The 18429-nt window shown below is 43.6% G+C and overlaps 1 protein-coding gene across 3 annotated transcripts in view; it reads left to right on the forward strand.

Annotated features, from left to right (window-relative positions):
* Positions 1-18170, forward strand: part of LOC100695213 (uncharacterized) — a 47594-nt gene extending 29424 nt beyond the window's left edge. Inside the window, exons 2-7 of one of the 3 annotated variants that reach the window (XM_025896870.1) lie at positions 13202-13462; positions 15988-16308; positions 16414-16737; positions 16862-17011; positions 17155-17268; positions 17603-18170. In XM_025896870.1, the coding sequence (XP_025752655.1) occupies positions 13414-13462; positions 15988-16308; positions 16414-16737; positions 16862-17011; positions 17155-17268; positions 17603-17778 (1134 nt within the window). In that variant the 5' untranslated portion in view covers positions 13202-13413 and the 3' untranslated portion in view covers positions 17779-18170. The remainder of the gene's footprint in view (positions 1-13201; positions 13463-15987; positions 16309-16413; positions 16738-16861; positions 17012-17154; positions 17269-17602) is intronic. The other 2 variants (XM_003444621.5, XM_025896876.1) reach the window with 2 other exon arrangements.
* The last annotated feature ends 259 nt before the right edge of the window (positions 18171-18429 follow it).

An 18429-nucleotide genomic window follows, 5' to 3' on the forward strand; every position in this document is an offset into this window, starting at 1 on the left:
TGGGGTAGGCTGCCCATTGCTTCCAGTTCTCTGATGTTCTCACCCTTTAGCCATGAGTTCTTCATCTGGGCATCCCTCTTCCCTCTGCTGACCCTGGTCTTCTGGTCTTTCTCTGTCAGCCTCTGGCTCCTGGGGTGGGTAGTGTTATTGTGCCTTCTCACCCTCATTATCAAGTAAAATGGATGAGAAAGTCCAAAGTGGCAGAGAAGTATGTGAGGGTGATGCAGGACATTTATGAGGACAGCAAGACAGTTGTGAGGTGTGCAGTAGGACTGAAAGATGGGTTTGAGGTATTGAACCTCTTCATGCTTGTAGTGGTGATAGATAGGTTGATAGATGAGGTCAGGCGAGAATGTCTATGGACTATGATGTTGCAGATGACATTGGGATCTATAGTGAGAGTAGTAAGCAGGTGGAATTCAATTCAGCTCAATTTTATTTATATAGCACCAAATCACAACAAAAGTTTCCTCAATCCACTTTATATTGTACGGTAAAGACCCTACAGTAATACAAAAAAATGATATGACCTCCTATGAGCAAGTGTTTTGGCGACAGTGGGAAGGAAAAACTCACTTTTAACTGGAAGAAACCAGCAAAATAAGGCTTAGAGAGGGGCGACCATCTGCCGCAACCAGTTGAGGGTGAGCAGATGAAGACAGGACAAAAACACACTGTAGAAGAGAGCCAGAGATTAACAATAACTAATAATTAAATGCAGATTGGTGTATAAACACATTGTGGAATAATGTCTGGAGTGGTGGAGATATGCTCTGGAGAGAATAAGAGTGAAATTCATTAGAAACAAGACATAATACATGTGTGTGGATGTCAGGGAGATGGGTGAAAAGGTAAAAATGCAACAAGAAAAGGTCGTGAGAGTGGATGAATTTAAATAACAAAAAAACAAAGCAACAGACAATGCATTAGAGAGGTAAGGAAGAGAGTGGTGGCAGGGTAAAGTGGGTGGAGATGAGTGTCTGGGGTCAAAGGAGTTTGCAAAGAAAAGCGTCTGGACTTCTTTAAGTTGCTTGAAGACGTTTCACCTCTCATCCGAGAAGCTTCTTCAGTTCTAAAGTCAAATGGCCGAGAGTCCCAGATTTAAATCCAGTGGGAGTATCCCCCCCAATGAGGGACAAAGGACCCCCTGGTGATCCTCTAATCACATGCGCCAAGGTGTGAAAGCGGGTGTGGGACCTAATCAGCCAGGGTTTCGGGTGAGCCCATTGTGAAACCTGGCCCCACCTTGTCATGTGAATTCCTGAGGTCAGATGGCCCAGGATGTGAGTGGGCGTTAAGGCGTCTGGGGAGGGAACTCAAAACTGGATTATAGATGGCAGACAGTTGGTGTCGTAAACCACCGCCTCTGTTCAAAGATGGTCGCTCACAGTGGACATAGATGGCCTCTTTCACTCCTCTTTCAAACCATCTGTCCTCTCTGTCCAATATGTGAACATTGGCATCCTCAAAAGAGTGACCTTTATCCTTAAGATGCAGATGGACTGCTGAGTCTTGTCCTGTGGAGGTGGCTCTTCTATGTTGTGCCATGCGCTTGTGAAGTGGCTGTTTGGTCTCTCCAATGTAGAGGTCTGGGCATTCCTCGCTGCACTGTACAGCATACACCACTGTATGCTGTACAGCATACAGTGGTGTACAGCATACAGACGCTTTTCTTTGCAAACTCCTTTGACTACGATGACCTGGATGACTGAGAACCTTCACAGACACAGTGTCTGGGGTGATATGTTACAGAAGGATAGCAGTATAAGTGAAAGGGAAGCTTTATGAGATTATAGTGAGACCTGCTATGATGTATGGTTTGGAGAGTGTGCCGTTGTAAAAAAGACAAGAGACAGAGCTAAAGGTTTCAGAGCTGAAGATGTTTCAATTTCCTCTGGGAGTAACCAGGATGGACAGAACTAAAAATGAGTGTATGAGAAGGACAGCTCAGGTTGAGCATTATGAAGAGAAAGTTAGAGTTAGTGTTAGGGATGGGTAGTGTAGGGTAAAGATAAGTTAGGGTTGTAATTTTTTGGATATGTGCAGATGAGGAATAGTGGATATATTGGACAAAGAATAAGGAGCAATCAGGCAGGAGGAAAAGAGGAAGGCCACAGACAAGATTCATGGATGTAGTAAAGGAGGACATGCAGAGGACTGGTGTGAGAGAGGAAGATGGGAGGGACAGAATGAAATGGAGGCAGATGGTCCACTGTGGCGACCCCTAAAGGGAGCAGCTGAAAGAAGAAGAAGCAGCTTCATTTTGCACGAGGTATTCCTGAGCTGCCCAGACAGTTAATATATGAAGCTGATATTAACAGAGATTAAACTTGAATCTGAAATTTAATGTTTTATTTCCTTTTTCTTACTTTAGTCTGGCTTCCTTCATATGTATATATTCTACATTGTATACAAATGTAAGATGTTGAATACATGCACAGTGAACAGTGAAACTGTTCTATATAAAAAACCCAAATAAACAATTAAAAAAAAATTGTGCTGCATCCTATCTTCATCAGTACAGACTTATAATATATGGGAAGAGCACAATACAATCAATACGAATAATAGCTCGATCATGTAACAGCTACATGTGTACTTGTGGTTTTGTATGGTGACTATTAATGCTGATTCACTTCCTTTTATTCATTATTAGAATCTCTCCTGGCATGCACATAACCTTAACACACAAAACTTCAGCAACACAACAATCGTGAATGTCTGTGAATGTGTTCTGAGGTTTGCAGTAATCTATTTTTTTAATGTATTAAACAATATATATATGCCTTTATTATACAGTGTATTTTTGTCATTTCTGTGTTCAATTAGCTTCAAATTGGATATAAATCAATTGTCCTTGATCATTTTATTTAGTTGTAAATATTAAAAGTACTTTTGAGAATTAGGTTTCTTTGTGTTTGCATTACAACCTTCAGACCAACAAGATACAAGGGGATGTGGTCAGTGGCGGTCCTAGCCTATTTGGCGCCCTGGGCGAACACTCCCTCTGCCCCCCACACACACACACATACATACACACATATGAAGAGAGAGAGAGCGTATGCAAACGGCTACTAAACAGACATCATAATTCGTCATACAATGAGAACAGGACAAATCAACAATTGACACTGACTAATTACTATTATATTAATATTATATTATTGTATATATTGTTTGGAGTTTAGTCTGTTACTGTAACTATTTTTACCATTTCTTCTTGGAGGAGCTGTAACCCACATAATTAAGAAAGTATTCTTAATGTTTTAGGATATATGACCTGCCATTATCCAATGACACATCTGCTTACCTGGATCTTTTGCTCGTTTCTCCTTGTAGGAGCCAGAATTAAATGTATTGAATTTTAATGATCACTGGGTTTTCATTTGTTTGGTTGCTATGGTGATGTGTAACGGGAGTCACGTGGGTGGTAGCGGTGACATTAAGAGGCTGTTGTTAGTCTGTCTTTCACTGGTTTGATTTTGACAGAGATGAGGGCTGGGTAGCCGTAGTTTTAGTTGACCGCAGCACAACGAGTTTCCCCTTGTTGCATTAGAGCCTGTGATGTTTTAAGAGTTTGAATCGCGAGCCGATACATTGCTCTGTAAACTTTTCAAGCACTTTAATAAACAAGCAAGCAATTCCACCTCTCGCATTATTGCGTAAAGTTGACAGCGTGTCAGGCAAATAGGCAGGCTCAGTCCCCGGCCTCTAGCGACTGTGGAAGTCGCTACACTCCTCTTCTTTTCTCTTTTTTTAAACTTTAAAAACGGGTTGTGTGTGAGACTTTAAATCAACAAAATATAAAATATACATTTTAAATTGTTATTGATCCCTTTACCCCAAGTCTTAAAGTGTATATTTATTTTTTTACTCTTAAATATTTATTGTTCATTTACTTGCACTGCTGTAACTGGAGCCTCGTCGTCTCGTCTCTCTATATACTGGACTGTATGTAGCGGAGATGACAATAAAGTTTACTTTGACTTCAGCAACGAGCAGGCGCACCGAGGGCTCTCGCGCTCACTTTTCGTGTATTGATTGATTGATTGATTGATTATGCTTTATTCATCCCGAGGGAAATATAGAAAAACATCGGTGCAAATTATAAGTCTGTATCATAATGTCTGGTGTTTTCGTGTTGTTGGTTTGTTTTTATTTTGTTTTATTTTGCGAGTTGGTTATTAGATACTGTCATGGTCCTGGGTCGGTGACCCAGCGCTTTAAGTTTATTATTATCCTTTTCCTAGTTTATTCTGAGTTTGTATTTGTTCTTAGGGTTTGAGTTGTTTCTTTCATCCCTACCTGTGTCTCTCCTCTGTGTTCTGTTCGTGTCCCCAGTTGGTTGTGTAAAACAGTCTGTGAGTTTCCTGTTTTACTTTGTAGGTTTGTGTCTCGTTATGTCCATTAGTTCCAGCTGTGTCCCCTCCTGTCTGCCATTTCCTACTTACCTGGTGTGTGTATTTATACTGCGTGTCTGCCTGTGCTCCTCGTCGCGTCGTCTGTGTTCCTCTGTGTATCTGCCGTGTATTTAGTGTTATTCCGTGGTTCTCCGTATCTCTCTGCTCCTCGTTCCATGTCCTCCCTTTGTATTAGTTTTTCCAGTTTAGGTTTATGTTCAGTTCTGCCCACACCTTTATTATTGTGCACTGTAAATAAAACCCACTTGCACCTCCGCCACTGTCTGCTTTTGGATCCTCCTTCCTCACCTCCACACGACTGCCACCCCAGCCGTGACAGTACGACGCGACCACAAGATGGATCCAGCGGACTTGCCCGGGGAGAGCGACCTCACACGCGCCCTACGCCTGGTGGACTGGGTAACCCACACCTCCAACACACGAGCGAAGGTTGTGGGGATAAATGCCATTGAGGCTATCCTGGCCGGAAATCCCTATCTCCACCAGGTCCGGGGATTTACAGACTTGATCGCTGAGCTGCATAAAGCCCGGGAGGCGGTGCAAGCTCGGGAAGTAACGGAGTCTGCCCAGCAACAGCGGACTACGACCGTCACGAAGCAGCCGTCTCAGCTTCACCCACCGGAGGTTTCACGGCCCGACCCCCCAGAGGTTTTTCCCTGCCAGTCAGAGCCGTTAGCGGTGGAGAGGCAACGTTCGCGCCGCCAGCGCTTCACCCCACAGCCGGATTCAGGGACTCCTGTGCGACCAGCTGTGGTGAGTTTAAAGAACGCTGGTGCTTCTGAGACTGTGTTTTCTGGGGCTGTTCACGGTGAGAGTAGAGACAGTACACGGCGCTTACCTACCTTCGTGGTAACTGACCTCTCACAAGTTGGCATTTTCAAAACATCCATAACAGTAACTGACTGTTTCATCCATTCCACCATCAACTCCAGTCTCACTTCAACCAGTACATCAGCCTTTAGCCAGTTCATTAGCCCAGCCTGCATCTTTTCCATTAGCCCAGTCACCTGCTCCCTCCATACTGGAGGCTGTGTCTGTGCCACCCATTTTGAATCCCGTTCCTAGCACCCATTTTAAGCGGAGAGACAAACCCATCAAAACAACTATAGTTTCTCAGAAACTGGCTAATGTAGAGACTGTTACTCGCCCCAGGGCCTCCCCAGAGGCTGAGTTTCTGCCTTCAGCCGACTCTGGACCCCTAAAGGCCAAGACGCCAGCTAAGAACTGTACCATGCCAGTGCTGCCCAGCCAAAGCCAGTGCCCTGCGCAGTTTCAGTTACCGGTGTCCCTGCCAGAGGTCCTCACACCTGCTGGTTCTGTTCTGTCACAGTCAGAGGCCCGTGTGCCTGCTGGTCCGGTTCTGTCCCTGCCAGAGGCCCGTGTGCCTGCTGGTCCTGTCCTGTCCCTGCCAGAGGCCCGTGCGCCTGCTGGTTCTGATCCGTTCCTGCCAGAGGCCCGTGCGCCTGCTGGTTCTGATCCGTTCCTGCCAGAGGCCCGTGCGCCCGCTGGTTCTGCCCTGTGTTATCCAGAGGCCCACGTGCCTGCTGGTTCAGCCCTGCGTGTGCCAGGAGCCCCCGTGCCCACTGGTTTTTGGACTGTTTTTGCTGGGGGCCCGAGGAGCCCGTCCAGCCATCTGCCTCGTCTGCTGGGGGGCCCGAGGAGCCCGTCCAGCCATCTGCCTCGTCTGCTGGGGGGCCCGAGGAGCCCGTCCAGCCATCTGCCTCGTCTGCTGGGGGGCCCGAGGAGCCCATCCAGCCTTCAGCTACAGCAGCGTCGCCTGCAGCAGCCTCCTCATCAGCTGCATCAGCGATTCCCGCAGCAGCAGCTGTTTCATCCTCGCCTGCAGCAGCAGCAGCAGCAGCTGTTTCATCCTCGCCTGCAGCAGCAGCAGCAGCAGCAGCTGTTTCATCCTCGCCTGCAGCAGCAGCGGCTGTTTCATCCTCGCCTGCAGCAGCAGCGGCTGTTTCATCCTCGCCTGCAGCAGCAACAGCAGCGGCTGTTTCATCCTCGCCTGCAGCAGCAACAGCAGCAGCTTCAACATCCTCATCATCGCCTGCAGCAGCAACAGTAGCAGCTTCAACATCCTCATCATCGCCTGCAGCAGCAACAGCAGCAGCTTCAACATCCTCATCATCGCCTGCAGCAGCAACAGCAGCAGCTTCAACATCCTCATCATCGCCTGCAGCAGCAACAGCAGCAGCTTCAACATCCTCATCATCGCCTGCCGCAGCAGCAGCTTCAACATCCTCATCATCGCCTGCAGCAGCAGCAGCTTCAACATCCTCATCATCGCCTGCAGCAGCAGCAGCCTCGGCTTCACCTGGCCCAGCCTCTGCCTCAGCTTCACCCACGCCGTCGCCTGGCCCGGCCTCCGCCTCAGCTGCAGCCTCGTCTGGTCCGGCCTCCTCATCAGCTTCAGGGTCGCCTGGTCCAGCCTCCTCATCAGCTTCAGGGTCGCCTGCAGCAGCTTCATCATCAGCGTCGCCTGCAGCAGCAGCCTCATCGTCTTCGCCCGCTGCAGCAGCAGCCTCATCGTCCTCGCCCGGTTCAGCTCCGGCTTCATCCTCGTCTGGTCCAGATTCAGCTTCAGCTCCGCCTGGTCCAACTTCAGTGTCGTCTGGTCCAGATTCAGCTTCAGCATTTTCTAGGCCGCTGGCTGGTTATCATCGCCATCGAGGACGCCCTCCTGAACCGGACTTTTGTCGCCGCCACTGCCTTCCGCGTGGCCGGCCTCCGGACTTCTGTCGCCGCCACTGGCTTCCGCGTGGCCGGCTTCCGCGTGGCCGGCCTCCGGACTTCTGTCGCCGCCACTGCCTTCCGCGTGGCCGGCCTCCAGATTTCTGTCGCCGCCACTGCCTTCTTCGAGGCCATCCCCTGAACTGTTTCATCCTGGCCTTCAGTGCTATCGGCCCTCGGGCCGGCCACCTGAACTATGTTTTGGACTCTGCTCCCCTATGAATGTTTGGGATCTTTTGTTTGGGATTCTGGGGTCTCCGTTTTGGTCCTGGTCCAGACCCTCCGTCCTGGGCCTCCCACCGCCCACCCGGGCTTGGTGGTTCATTTGTGTTTTGGGGCTGTCGGGAGCCAGCCCTTGAGGGGGGGGTACTGTCATGGTCCTGGGTCAGTGACCCAGCGCTTTAAGTTTATTATTATCCTTTTCCTAGTTTATTCTGAGTTTGTATTTGTTCTTAGGGTTTGAGTTGTTTCTTTCATCCCTACCTGTGTCTCTCCTCTGTGTTCTGTTCGTGTCCCCAGTTGGTTGTGTAAAACAGTCTGTGAGTTTCCTGTTTTACTTTGTAGGTTTGTGTCTCGTTATGTCCATTAGTTCCAGCTGTGTCCCCTCCTGTCTGCCATTTCCTACTTACCTGGTGTGTGTATTTATACTGCGTGTCTGCCTGTGCTCCTCGTCGCGTCGTCTGTGTTCCTCTGTGTATCTGCCATGTATTTAGTGTTATTCCGTGGTTCTCTATCTCTATCTCTCTGCTCCTCGTTCCATGTCCTCCCTTTGTATTAGTTTTTCCAGTTTAGGTTTATGTTCAGTTCTGCCCACACCTTTATTATTGTGCACTGTAAATAAAACCCACTTGCACCTCCGCCACTGTCTGCTTTTGGATCCTCCTTCCTCACCTCCACACGACTGCCACCCCAGCCATGACAGATGCTGCTCCAGCCAGCCAGTGAATCCCCCGACGCCCCGCCCTCTCCTCCCTGTGCAGCAAGCAGCAGGCGTACCCCACAAACGGAGGGCGCCCTTACTCCCAGCAAATGGGCGATAGAAAACCGATCGGTGCCTATGCCATCCGCAATATGCGCTGGCATGATGTCGGGGCAGCATGAGTACGAGCAATTTTTTATTTTTTTTTGCCGATGCCCGTGATGCCGCCCCCACCACGATGCCGCCCGTGTCGCCCATATCTAAAACTGCTACTGGATGTGGTGGTTAACACTGTGGCCTCACAGCAAGAAGCTCATGGGTTCAAATCTGGTGTGCCTTTCTGTGTCAAGTTTGCATGCTTTCCCCTTTTGTGTGGGTTCAAACTGGGTACTCTGGCTTCCTCCCACTTTCCAAATGCATGTATTCTGTATTGGTCCTGTGAGACACTGCCTCTTGCCAGCAGAGGCAGATGGGATAGGTTCCAGTGACCCTGAATTGGACAAGAGAAAGGATAAATGAGTAAATATTATTGACAGCGAAACTGTATAATTAGTTTGTCAGTAAAATTACAAAATTGGTTTGGGAGTTTAAGTGCCACTAAAGTGACTGACAACTTTCTTTTCTCTGTCTGCAGTTCTGTTGTATTGACATACATCCTGCCTGGTCTGAGTTCACACATTTTTATTTGAAGCTGATCACCAACAGGAAACCAGTTGTGCCTGTATGCACAGAGTGTGCAAAGAGGCCTGTTTGCATCTAGCCTGTGCTCGTTTGCATCTTGGTAAAGTAGAGGAGTTTATCTGAAAGCTGCCGGCTGAGCTGACAGAAAGTGAACAGAGAGGAAAGAACTTAAAGAAGTCCAGACACTTTTCTTTCCAAGCTCCTTAGACTACGATGACCTGGATGACTGAGAACCTTCACAGACAAACAGAGAGGAAACACGAAAGCTACATTTGGACTGTGGGTGGTGCTATTAGGAGTTTCTTGTGTTTAGCTCTGTTTAATTATTTAAAATATGCAACAGCTCTGTTATCAAGTACAGTCACTGAGTAGATTTTGATAACATCCTTTGCATTAAGTTCTGCAGCTTAAAGCTTCACCTATGCTTGTAAAACTTTACACAAAAAATAATTTATTGTAAATCTTGGTACATTTTGATGTACCACTGACTGTAACTATAATTGTGGCTGATGTAGCTGCTGTATGATGATGCTAATTAATATTTATAGTTTGACAGCTACTGAATGTGTCAATAGACTCTGTGAGCAGCAAAGTTGGGTGATTTTGACACCATCTATTAATATCACATTGCAATTTTCATTACACTGTTCTGACCCCTCGCTTGCCTGTGAAGTCTAGGGGGCACGAGGGTGTAACACACGAGGGCAACAGCACAAGCCATACATAAGCCCATAAACCATCAGTCAAAGATTTATTTTACAATTTTACAAACAACTATTTACAGTTAACTTAAGTAGGAGGAGAAAAGGAAGCAAATTCCTCTTCAGGGTCTCCAAGGCCAAAACAACAAACAAAAAATCCTCCTGGAAAGAAACGAACACACTAAACTCTAAACTGAAACAAAAAAACACAAACAAAGAAAAACAAAACAGAAGAAAAGGTTTGCATTAATAAAAATAGTGAAGGAACCATCACTATCTCCTGGCACAGATATCAGTGAAACTGAGACAGGAAAAGTGTATTCAGAAGATTTCTCTTTTAGATGGGAATTTTGGGGGATATCTTCCTTAAAGTCAGTGGAACAGTTTCAGCATGTTACTATAACACAGGTGTGTCTGCTTCCACTGTTCAGGTGTGTGGAGAGGCTGGTGTAATTTATGCTGCTTTTAAGCTAACTCTGACCTGCAAATTTTGCTGAAAGGGAACAACTGTGTGTGGGTACCAACACTAGCACTTGTCACCAGGTTGAAAAAAAAAAAAACTGAACAGTTTTCCTATCATATAGCGTTTTCATGTTACTTTGAGAAAAGGAGAGGCTCAGAACTGTGTGACAAAATCAAGGACAAACACTTTTAGCAGCCCTCCAAACAGCAGCTCAGCAAGGCTAAAACCGAGAGATATCTGCTTTGCCTTGCGAGCAGCAAGCGAGACCTTTATCCCAGTGTCTCTCACTGAGACTGTCTCTCAGTCTCAAGGCAGTATTTGTGCATCATGGCCTTTAAAGTTTGATGCTACATGTTTGTTTGAGGCTAGAGATTTTATAATCAAAATATCTAAAGATTGAAGACCCACACAATCAACAGTTACACACTCTAAAGACTCACCAACTGCAGAATGATAGGAACAGGTTGCACAAAGTGGTTACACTGACCAGCAATTTGGCAAATGCTACAGGTTATACAGGATTTAGCTACGTCAGTTTTAAGACCCAGCCAGAAAAAAATGTTCTCAGCACTCAGTAGCCAATGATGGAGGATGCGGTCATGTATTTGTAACTTCTAAATGACCAGACTGTGAATGTTCGTGGGCTAGCTGCAACACACCTTGGCTGCACCCCTTGGGAACTACCATCTGCCATACCACACCCTAGTCCTCATCTTGATCTTCCTGTTTTAACTTAGGCCCATTTATGCATAAACAAGTCATCTTTCAAGAAGGAGACGTGGGCCTTTTTTCTGTTACTTCTATAAAACATTTAGCAAGTGTAGCATCAGCTTTCTTGGCTTTCCTCGGGGATCCATGGGACATAAGTAGCAGAAGACTTACAGATGTAGCATTAAGTGTGTTCTGATCACAGGCTGTGGACTCTGAAGGGCTGACTCGGGTTTACTTATCCTCTGTCAGGTAAAGAGAGAAGCCCTTAACTTCTCTCTGACAGTGTTAGTGAGCTCACTGTGTGATTATCATTGTAGATTTGACACCAATTGTTGTTTTATAATCTTAAATTATAACTGTTTGAAGAACGTTTAAATAAATTAGTGCATTGTTACTAACTGTGGTCTACCAACTGATGCACAGCACTTCAGAAATATCTAGGCACCAATTAAATACATTTGCTTTCATTGTTTTTTCACCCTGTGTTCTCTGCTGATTCTTGCCACTCTTTCTGAATCTGTCATCATATTTCTTTCAGTCACAAGTGACTATGATACCGTGAGAACAGGAACATTAGAGTGAAAAGGCATGCTTAGAAAAGTGTGAATAGCACAGTGTGGCTGTACATATTTTATCAGCTTGTACAGTATGTGTACTTCCTTTGCATTGCTGTGAACATTATGACAAGCATCTTCAGTAACAAAACATTGTGAAACCTGAGTCTTTAACTTGATAGAGTGACATTGTGATGAGACCTGACACTGACTGTAATACATTTCAGTGCATCTGACCACTGTGAAGCCATCATATACAAACAGGTCAGTACAAGAAGTCAACGCAAGAGAGCTGACAAAATGTTAACCCTTTAAAAACTGAACCATGAGATAACTGCTAAAAAATTCTAATTGTTTCAAAATTAAGAGTTTATTGAACAATCTTAAATTGTTTAAAAGTGTATTGTACAATTTATTTAGGGTTTTCACACGGAGAAGAAATCACACTGATTGTCATGGTCCTGGGTCATGCGACCCAGTGTTTTGAGTTTTAGTTTATTTGGATGTTTATTGTTTGTTTAGGTTCATTAAGTTATTCCAGCTCATTTGTAATTATATTACCCTTGTGTTTAGTCTCTCTTGCCCTTCATGTGTGTTATGTCGGTGTGTCTTATGTTGTCAAGTTCTTGTAGTTATTTCTGCCATCTTCCCCTGTACTCAGTCTCCCTGGTTCTGTGTCTACGTTTCATGTCTATGCAGTTATGTTAAGTTCATGCCATGTTTCATTTCCATGTCTATGTCTGTGTGTTTCCTGTTTTATTTTGGAAGAGTCTGGTGTTCTTTGTTCATTGTAGTTAGTGTTACTCTCCCCTGTATTGTCATTATGTTCCATTCTAGTCAGCTGTGTTCTCATGTGTCTCCACTTCCCCTGATCGCCTCATAGGTATTTAGTCCTCAGTCTTGCTGTGTTCAGTGTCGCGTCGTCTGTGTTCCTACCCTCCGTGTTTCCATGCCCAGCCTTTTGTATCCTCAGCCATAGCCTTACCGTAGTTTGTTCCCAGTTTAGATTTCTGTTTAGTTACTGCTCTCGTGCTGCCCTCATTCTTGTCTGTTTCTTTTGAGACCAGTCATCAGCCATAATAAAGGCTCGCTTTCAGTTCCAGTTTGCTCTGGTCTACTCTTGTGTGTTCGCACCTGGGTCCACCACACACACCACCGCACGGTCTGTCTCCTCAGATCGTGACACTGATGATGTAGAAGTTTAGAAAAAACTTAGAAAAAACCTGTATGTATCAAATATGATATCCTAGGCATTAAGGGGTTTTCAGATTGATGACAGAATAATATCAATATTATTATTCTCACTATGTTAACCAGTGTAAAAATGGCCAAATATAATTTATCATGGACAGAGGGCATGGACAAACAAACAAAGAAAAAATAATCCCACATAACTAATTGTTGTCAGTGTTCATGGAAACAAAGGTGTAACTGGGCAAGTTTGAAGCAGTATTATTATTCTGTTCCAGGAGAGAGTGCCATTGTATGAAAGAACAGTTGTCATTGTGTTATTCCTTCAATGTTTAGGTTCTAAAATGAAATCATAAGAACTGAAATCCAACTTCATTGCAGTTGTTACAGTTTATGGGTGACATACTTTGGTGGATTATACTTCTTGTTAAGATTTGTACAGTTATACCTCACATGTTAAATACCTGAAATGACACCTTTTTAAGTTTTAAAGATAAACCTGAACCATTATTTAATTTCAAGAATACATTTTACAACTCTCTATACTTTATTCTGTAATCTTAGATTTTAAACATGGAGTTAACTGCTAAACTGCACAGTGTGTGTAAACAGACAATGTGCTGGGTGACCTGTTTGGCACGGGTTAGACATGTTTTTTTGTTGTTGTTTTTTTGTTCATTACGGTGTTTATAGGTGAATAGATTATTTTTTTTACCGGCCGATTTATATTTTAGGCATTCTCAAAACATCACTGTGTAATAAATAATAAATGCTTCTCCTCCCTTCCTCGCAATCCATCACACATGAATCTTTTTTCTTGAAAGCTAAAAGAGGAAGGAAAACCAATACCACTTCCTTTTTCCCCCTCAATGCATGAATATGAGTACGACTACAGTACCGGACGCCAACATTTTCACTTGCTCACCTCTGAGGCTGATTACTAACACGTTGGAGTCCGTTCACAGCACCACACCCACCTTTGTTTTTGAGGGAAAAGCTGCTGACTGGAACAACACAGGCCGAACACTGTGCAGACATGGAAGCTGTAGTTGCACTGTTGCTGGTGTTGCTTAGAGTCTCTCATGGTGAGTTACTAAACTTATTTTGTCATATTTTCCCTGATTAATAATTAATTTTATAATCAATAACATGTTTCCAGCCATTGTTAAAAAAAGAGAGTGGGAAGGGGAAAGGCTACATTTAGCCAAAGATATGTTGAACACAATATGACTTATCGATGCAAAGACACACGGACGCTGCGTCTTTGATCTCCTCTAAACGTTGCTGCTTGTTTCTGCTTGGCGTAAACCTGTTATAAAACTGAGAGTGGACTTCTAATGTTTTTGAAAATGAAAAGATTTTGGTTGCGTGATAATCCTTCGACATTTTTCCAGTTTCTGACAAGCTGCTCACCACATCATTGTCCACCAGTTCCTCCTTGAAATCATGTCTGACAATTTTAAATCAAATAAGATTAAAAGTGGGATACACCGGCTGAAATGAACTGATGATATATTTGCTAATTTTATACACATTATGTTGGTACACATTTTTACACTGCACCGCTTAACACAGGCCTGTTTTTTAAATCACCAAGTCTTAAGCAGTGCTGTGCAATACTGCACATTTTGTGCACATTTTCTGCACATAATTTCCTCAGGGATTAATAAAGTATGCTGATTCTGATTCTGATGTATGATACAATATCAAGGTCACAGGTCCAGTATTGCTGATACCAATACCAATATTGATGCAATTAACTTATAAACTACATAACTTATCTTATAGGTAAATAGATAGGTAAATCTATGCAAACACGTCTGTGCAGTGTTTTGTTTTTGTTTTTTTTGTTTTTTACCAGAGCATGAAGAAACTTCCCTTTCTTTGCATATGCTATGTACTACTATATACATATTTATATGGTATCATTCTACTTGCCACAAAAGTCAGTGCAATGGGGAAACAGCGCCACCCCTCTTGGTGTGGCCTGTTAGATGAGGCTGGCTACAGTAATCACTGCCAGTCTGCTGAAGCCATACGAGAGTGTGCTGTGCGGAGTTGTGTGTGGCGAGCTTGTGACCATAGGTAAGGGTAGGGACGTAGATCGACCGGTAAATAGAGATCTTTACCAGTTTACACTCAGCTCTCCAGTACAGTGACCACATCACTGCGATCTCCCACTCCCTTCTCCCGTGACTCATGAACAAGACTCCGAGATACTTGAACTCCTCCACTTGGGACAGGAACTCGTCCCTGACCCGGAGTGGGCCCTCCACCCTTTTCTGGCTGAGAACCATGGCCTCAGATTTAGACGTGCTAATTCTCATTCCCACCGCTTCACACTGGGCTGCGAACTGTTCCAGTGCGAGCTGCAGGCCATCACCTGATGAAGCCAACAGAACCACAATATCTACGAAAAGCAGAGATGAGTTTCTGAGGCCACTCAAGTGAAAGCCTTCCGCCACTTGGCTATGCCTAGAAATTCTGAATCGGTGACAAAGGGCAGCCCTGGCGGAGTCCATCACCCACGACAGCTCAGCCCCTCTCTTTACCCCAGTGTCCAAATCATATGGCCGCAGGTCTGGTGATACGATTACAAAATCGATCATTGACCTGCGGCCTAGGGTGTCCCGGTGTCACATGCACTTATGAACACTCTTATGTTCAAACATTGTGTTCGTTATGGACAAACTGTGGTTTGCACAGAAATCCAACAACAAAACACCGTTCAGGTTCAGATCCGGGAGGCCATTCTTCCCAATCAAACCCCTCCAGATGTCACTGTCGCAGCCCACTTGAGCGCTGAAGTTTCCCAGTAGAACAACAGAGTCCCTAGGTGAAGCACCCTCAAGCATCCCGTCCAGGGACTCCAAGAGGGCTGGGTACTCTGAACCGCTACTCGGCGCATAAGCGCAGATAACAGTCAGGACTCGCTACCCGACCCGAAGGGGCAGGGAACAAACCTTCTCGTCCACGCGGAGAAACCCCGACCTACAGGCAGCAAGCCGAGGGGATACTAGGATACCCACCCCTATTTTTCTTTCCCTCTTCTTCTGTTAACTTTCTTCCCAACTTCTCTCTCTTTCTTCTTTCTTGTCCCCTGGTCTGGTCCGATCTGATTGTAATAACCCAAAATTTAAAAAATCCTAATGAAATTCTAATAAGATATAATTCTCAAGTGGACCAGTATAGCAAAAGTTGTAATGATCCACTTGGGAAAAAAATCTGTTGGGGATTGCTGTTTGACCTAAAAAGACAAAAAGAAAAGCACAGCCTGCTTTCAGCAATAAAAATGAAGTAAGACTATGATGGTATAACAAAAAGACAACACATTTCATCAACAGAACCCTAAAGCAGCAAAATGAATTCAATTAATAACTGTATAATTTGAATTTGTGATTTTGTAGGTGTAGTTTGTAAATATTCATCAGCACAAGAAAAATAGTGCTGCTAGCTGAACCTTAACTGTGAGTCACAGACCTGTGCAATGTTTATCTGCGACAGACAGTGGGCACAAACCATCATCTCTGGTTTGGGTAGACATTTGCAAATGTTGCCACATCTTCACTGGTTGGAAATAAACATTCAAATTTTCCTTTTTAATTTTCAGGTTTCAAAACTCAGTGTGATGGCAGACAGGATGGAGCTCAGTGTTATGGACCTTTGGGAGGAACTGTGGACATCCAGCTGATAGACAGCACTTCAGAAATGCCTAGATACCAACTTTCAAAGAATACATTAAAAATACTAGATGTGAGAAAAAATAAGGTTATTTCTAATACCATAGGAGATAGATATACCCTTTTTCTCAGCAATGGAACATTTAGGGTCAATAACCTGAGCAGCACAGACAGTGGTAAATATACCCTTCAAACATTTAATTTAGATGGAACATCATCAGGCGAGCAGACTTTGCAGTTGTTTATTCAAGGTAAATGTTGGGAAATTAAGCCATTAATAGTAAAGTAATGTTTTGGTAACATTGTTCACAAAATTTCAGATACATGTGTTTTGTGCATTCCCTGTTTCTCATTAGAGACTATAAAGAATGACCAAGATACCAATAAAAAAAAAAAAACGCATCTGCGTGTGTTTCTCTCAGCTCCTGTGTCCTCTATCCTGCTGCTCTCTGAGTGTCTGTCCCAGGGCGAGAGGAGAGTGTCCTGCTCCTCTGAGAGAGCGAACAGTCCTCAGTACAGCTGGACTCTGGATGGACGCACACTGACAGATGCTGAGCTCCTTTCTGGAAATCATGAGAGTAACATCATCACTCTGAAACAGCACGTCTCAGGAAATCTGGTCTGCTCAGTCAGGAACAATGTCAGTAATGTCTTCAAAGAGGAGAGAATATCTACCTGTGGTGAGTGAGAACAATATAAATAATCTGATATATATATATAAAATTATATAATTATAATTACTACTATATAATTACTAATTAATATGCTAACTTTGCACATCTTTATGTGTTTTTTTGCTCATAGGTTATATTTATATTAACTGTACTTCTGTCAATGGGACACAGATATTAAGGTGGGTGTATAAAGCTAATAACACCCTGTGTACGCAACCAAAACAGACTTCTGTGGGTAAGAAAAAAGAAACTGCCATCAGTGATGAGCCATGGTATATTAGTAAGTAAAAAGTAATTCTATTACTGTAGATTACTGTAATTGTAAACTGTAATTTTCACCTTCACTTATTTTGTCTTCATAAAAAAATACATATTTTCTGACTCAACCTACTGGGTGTTTTGTGTCTTATATTTTTAAAACAGGAAATTTGCCACTGATAGGTGGTGTTCTCTCAGTTCTGGTAATTTTCTTGGTTGTTGGTGTAGCAGTCATATGTGCTTGGAGGAAAAAACAAAACAGCAAACCTACAAAAAAGGGTACACTTGATTTCATCACTTATTTTGCAAAATGTATTTAAGCGTTTTAAATACATTTTGATTTCTTGTCAAGAGTTTATTGATAACTTTGTCATATATCAGTTAAATATGCAGATACTGCTATCCTGCTACATTTAAGACATAAACTGGGAAAACAGCTCTGTCCAAAGGAAACAAAAACCACAAACTATAAACTCTAAAGCTTGCTAAAGACCCCATTTTAAAAGTCATATTTTGTGTGAATCATTTTACATTATCTCCTGTCTTTGTATTCCTTTCATCATTCACTTATTTTAATACTATACATGAACTATCGCTTCTTGTTACTCTGCAGAGGAAGAAGATGACCAGGAGGTCTTTGGTGATGTCAGGTTTGTCAAAAGGCCGGCAAACCAAGCTGAGAAAAAAGCGGAGGTGGAGTACGGCCAAGTCAAGTCTGCAAAGCGACCTCGGAAGCCTGAACCAACAGAAACTGATTGTGTGTATGCTAACGTCCATAAAGTCAAGTAATGAAGTGCTCAGTGGTTTTGGATAGACAGCTCCACTGAAAGTAGCTGGAGTGAGGAGCTGATGTTAAGAAACCTAAAGGTCCTTCATTTAATTTATTGGATTATTTTACTGTCACTGCACTTCTTTATTATATCAGGTGATCAACGCATCTACTGTTATGTGACCTCTGGATTTAATTAGAAAACACTGAGTGTTTTCTGCATCTGTACTCTGTGGAAGCCATAACAGAACGAAGGTTATGATTGCTATTTTTTAGTGTTTCTCTTTTAACTTGAACTTGACTAGTTCTTGGTAAAGGTTTGACCAATGTGTAAATGGAGACATGATAAGGAGAAGGCACTTTAACATTTATGAAAATATGACTGTAAATAAAGATTCTTTTGTACCACACATTTTATGTGAAAAAAACTGTAGCTTTTTATATATATTTGCTTTTGCACAGATACACTATAACAATGTACTTGTAGAATATATATGGGATATGCCCCCGAGAGTGAGTACATAGTAGAGGTGGAGAGGAAAGCAGAGGGAAAAGGCTGTAGTGACAGATGTAGCTATACCAAGTGATAGAAACACCAGGAAGAAGGAGCAAGATGGAGAAATACTAAGGGCTGAGAGGGGAGCTAGAGAAGATGTGGAGGGTTAGGCCAA

Source organism: Oreochromis niloticus, linkage group LG2 (assembly GCF_001858045.2).
Source record: "Oreochromis niloticus isolate F11D_XX linkage group LG2, O_niloticus_UMD_NMBU, whole genome shotgun sequence".
Taxonomy (NCBI): Eukaryota; Metazoa; Chordata; class Actinopteri; order Cichliformes; family Cichlidae; genus Oreochromis; species Oreochromis niloticus.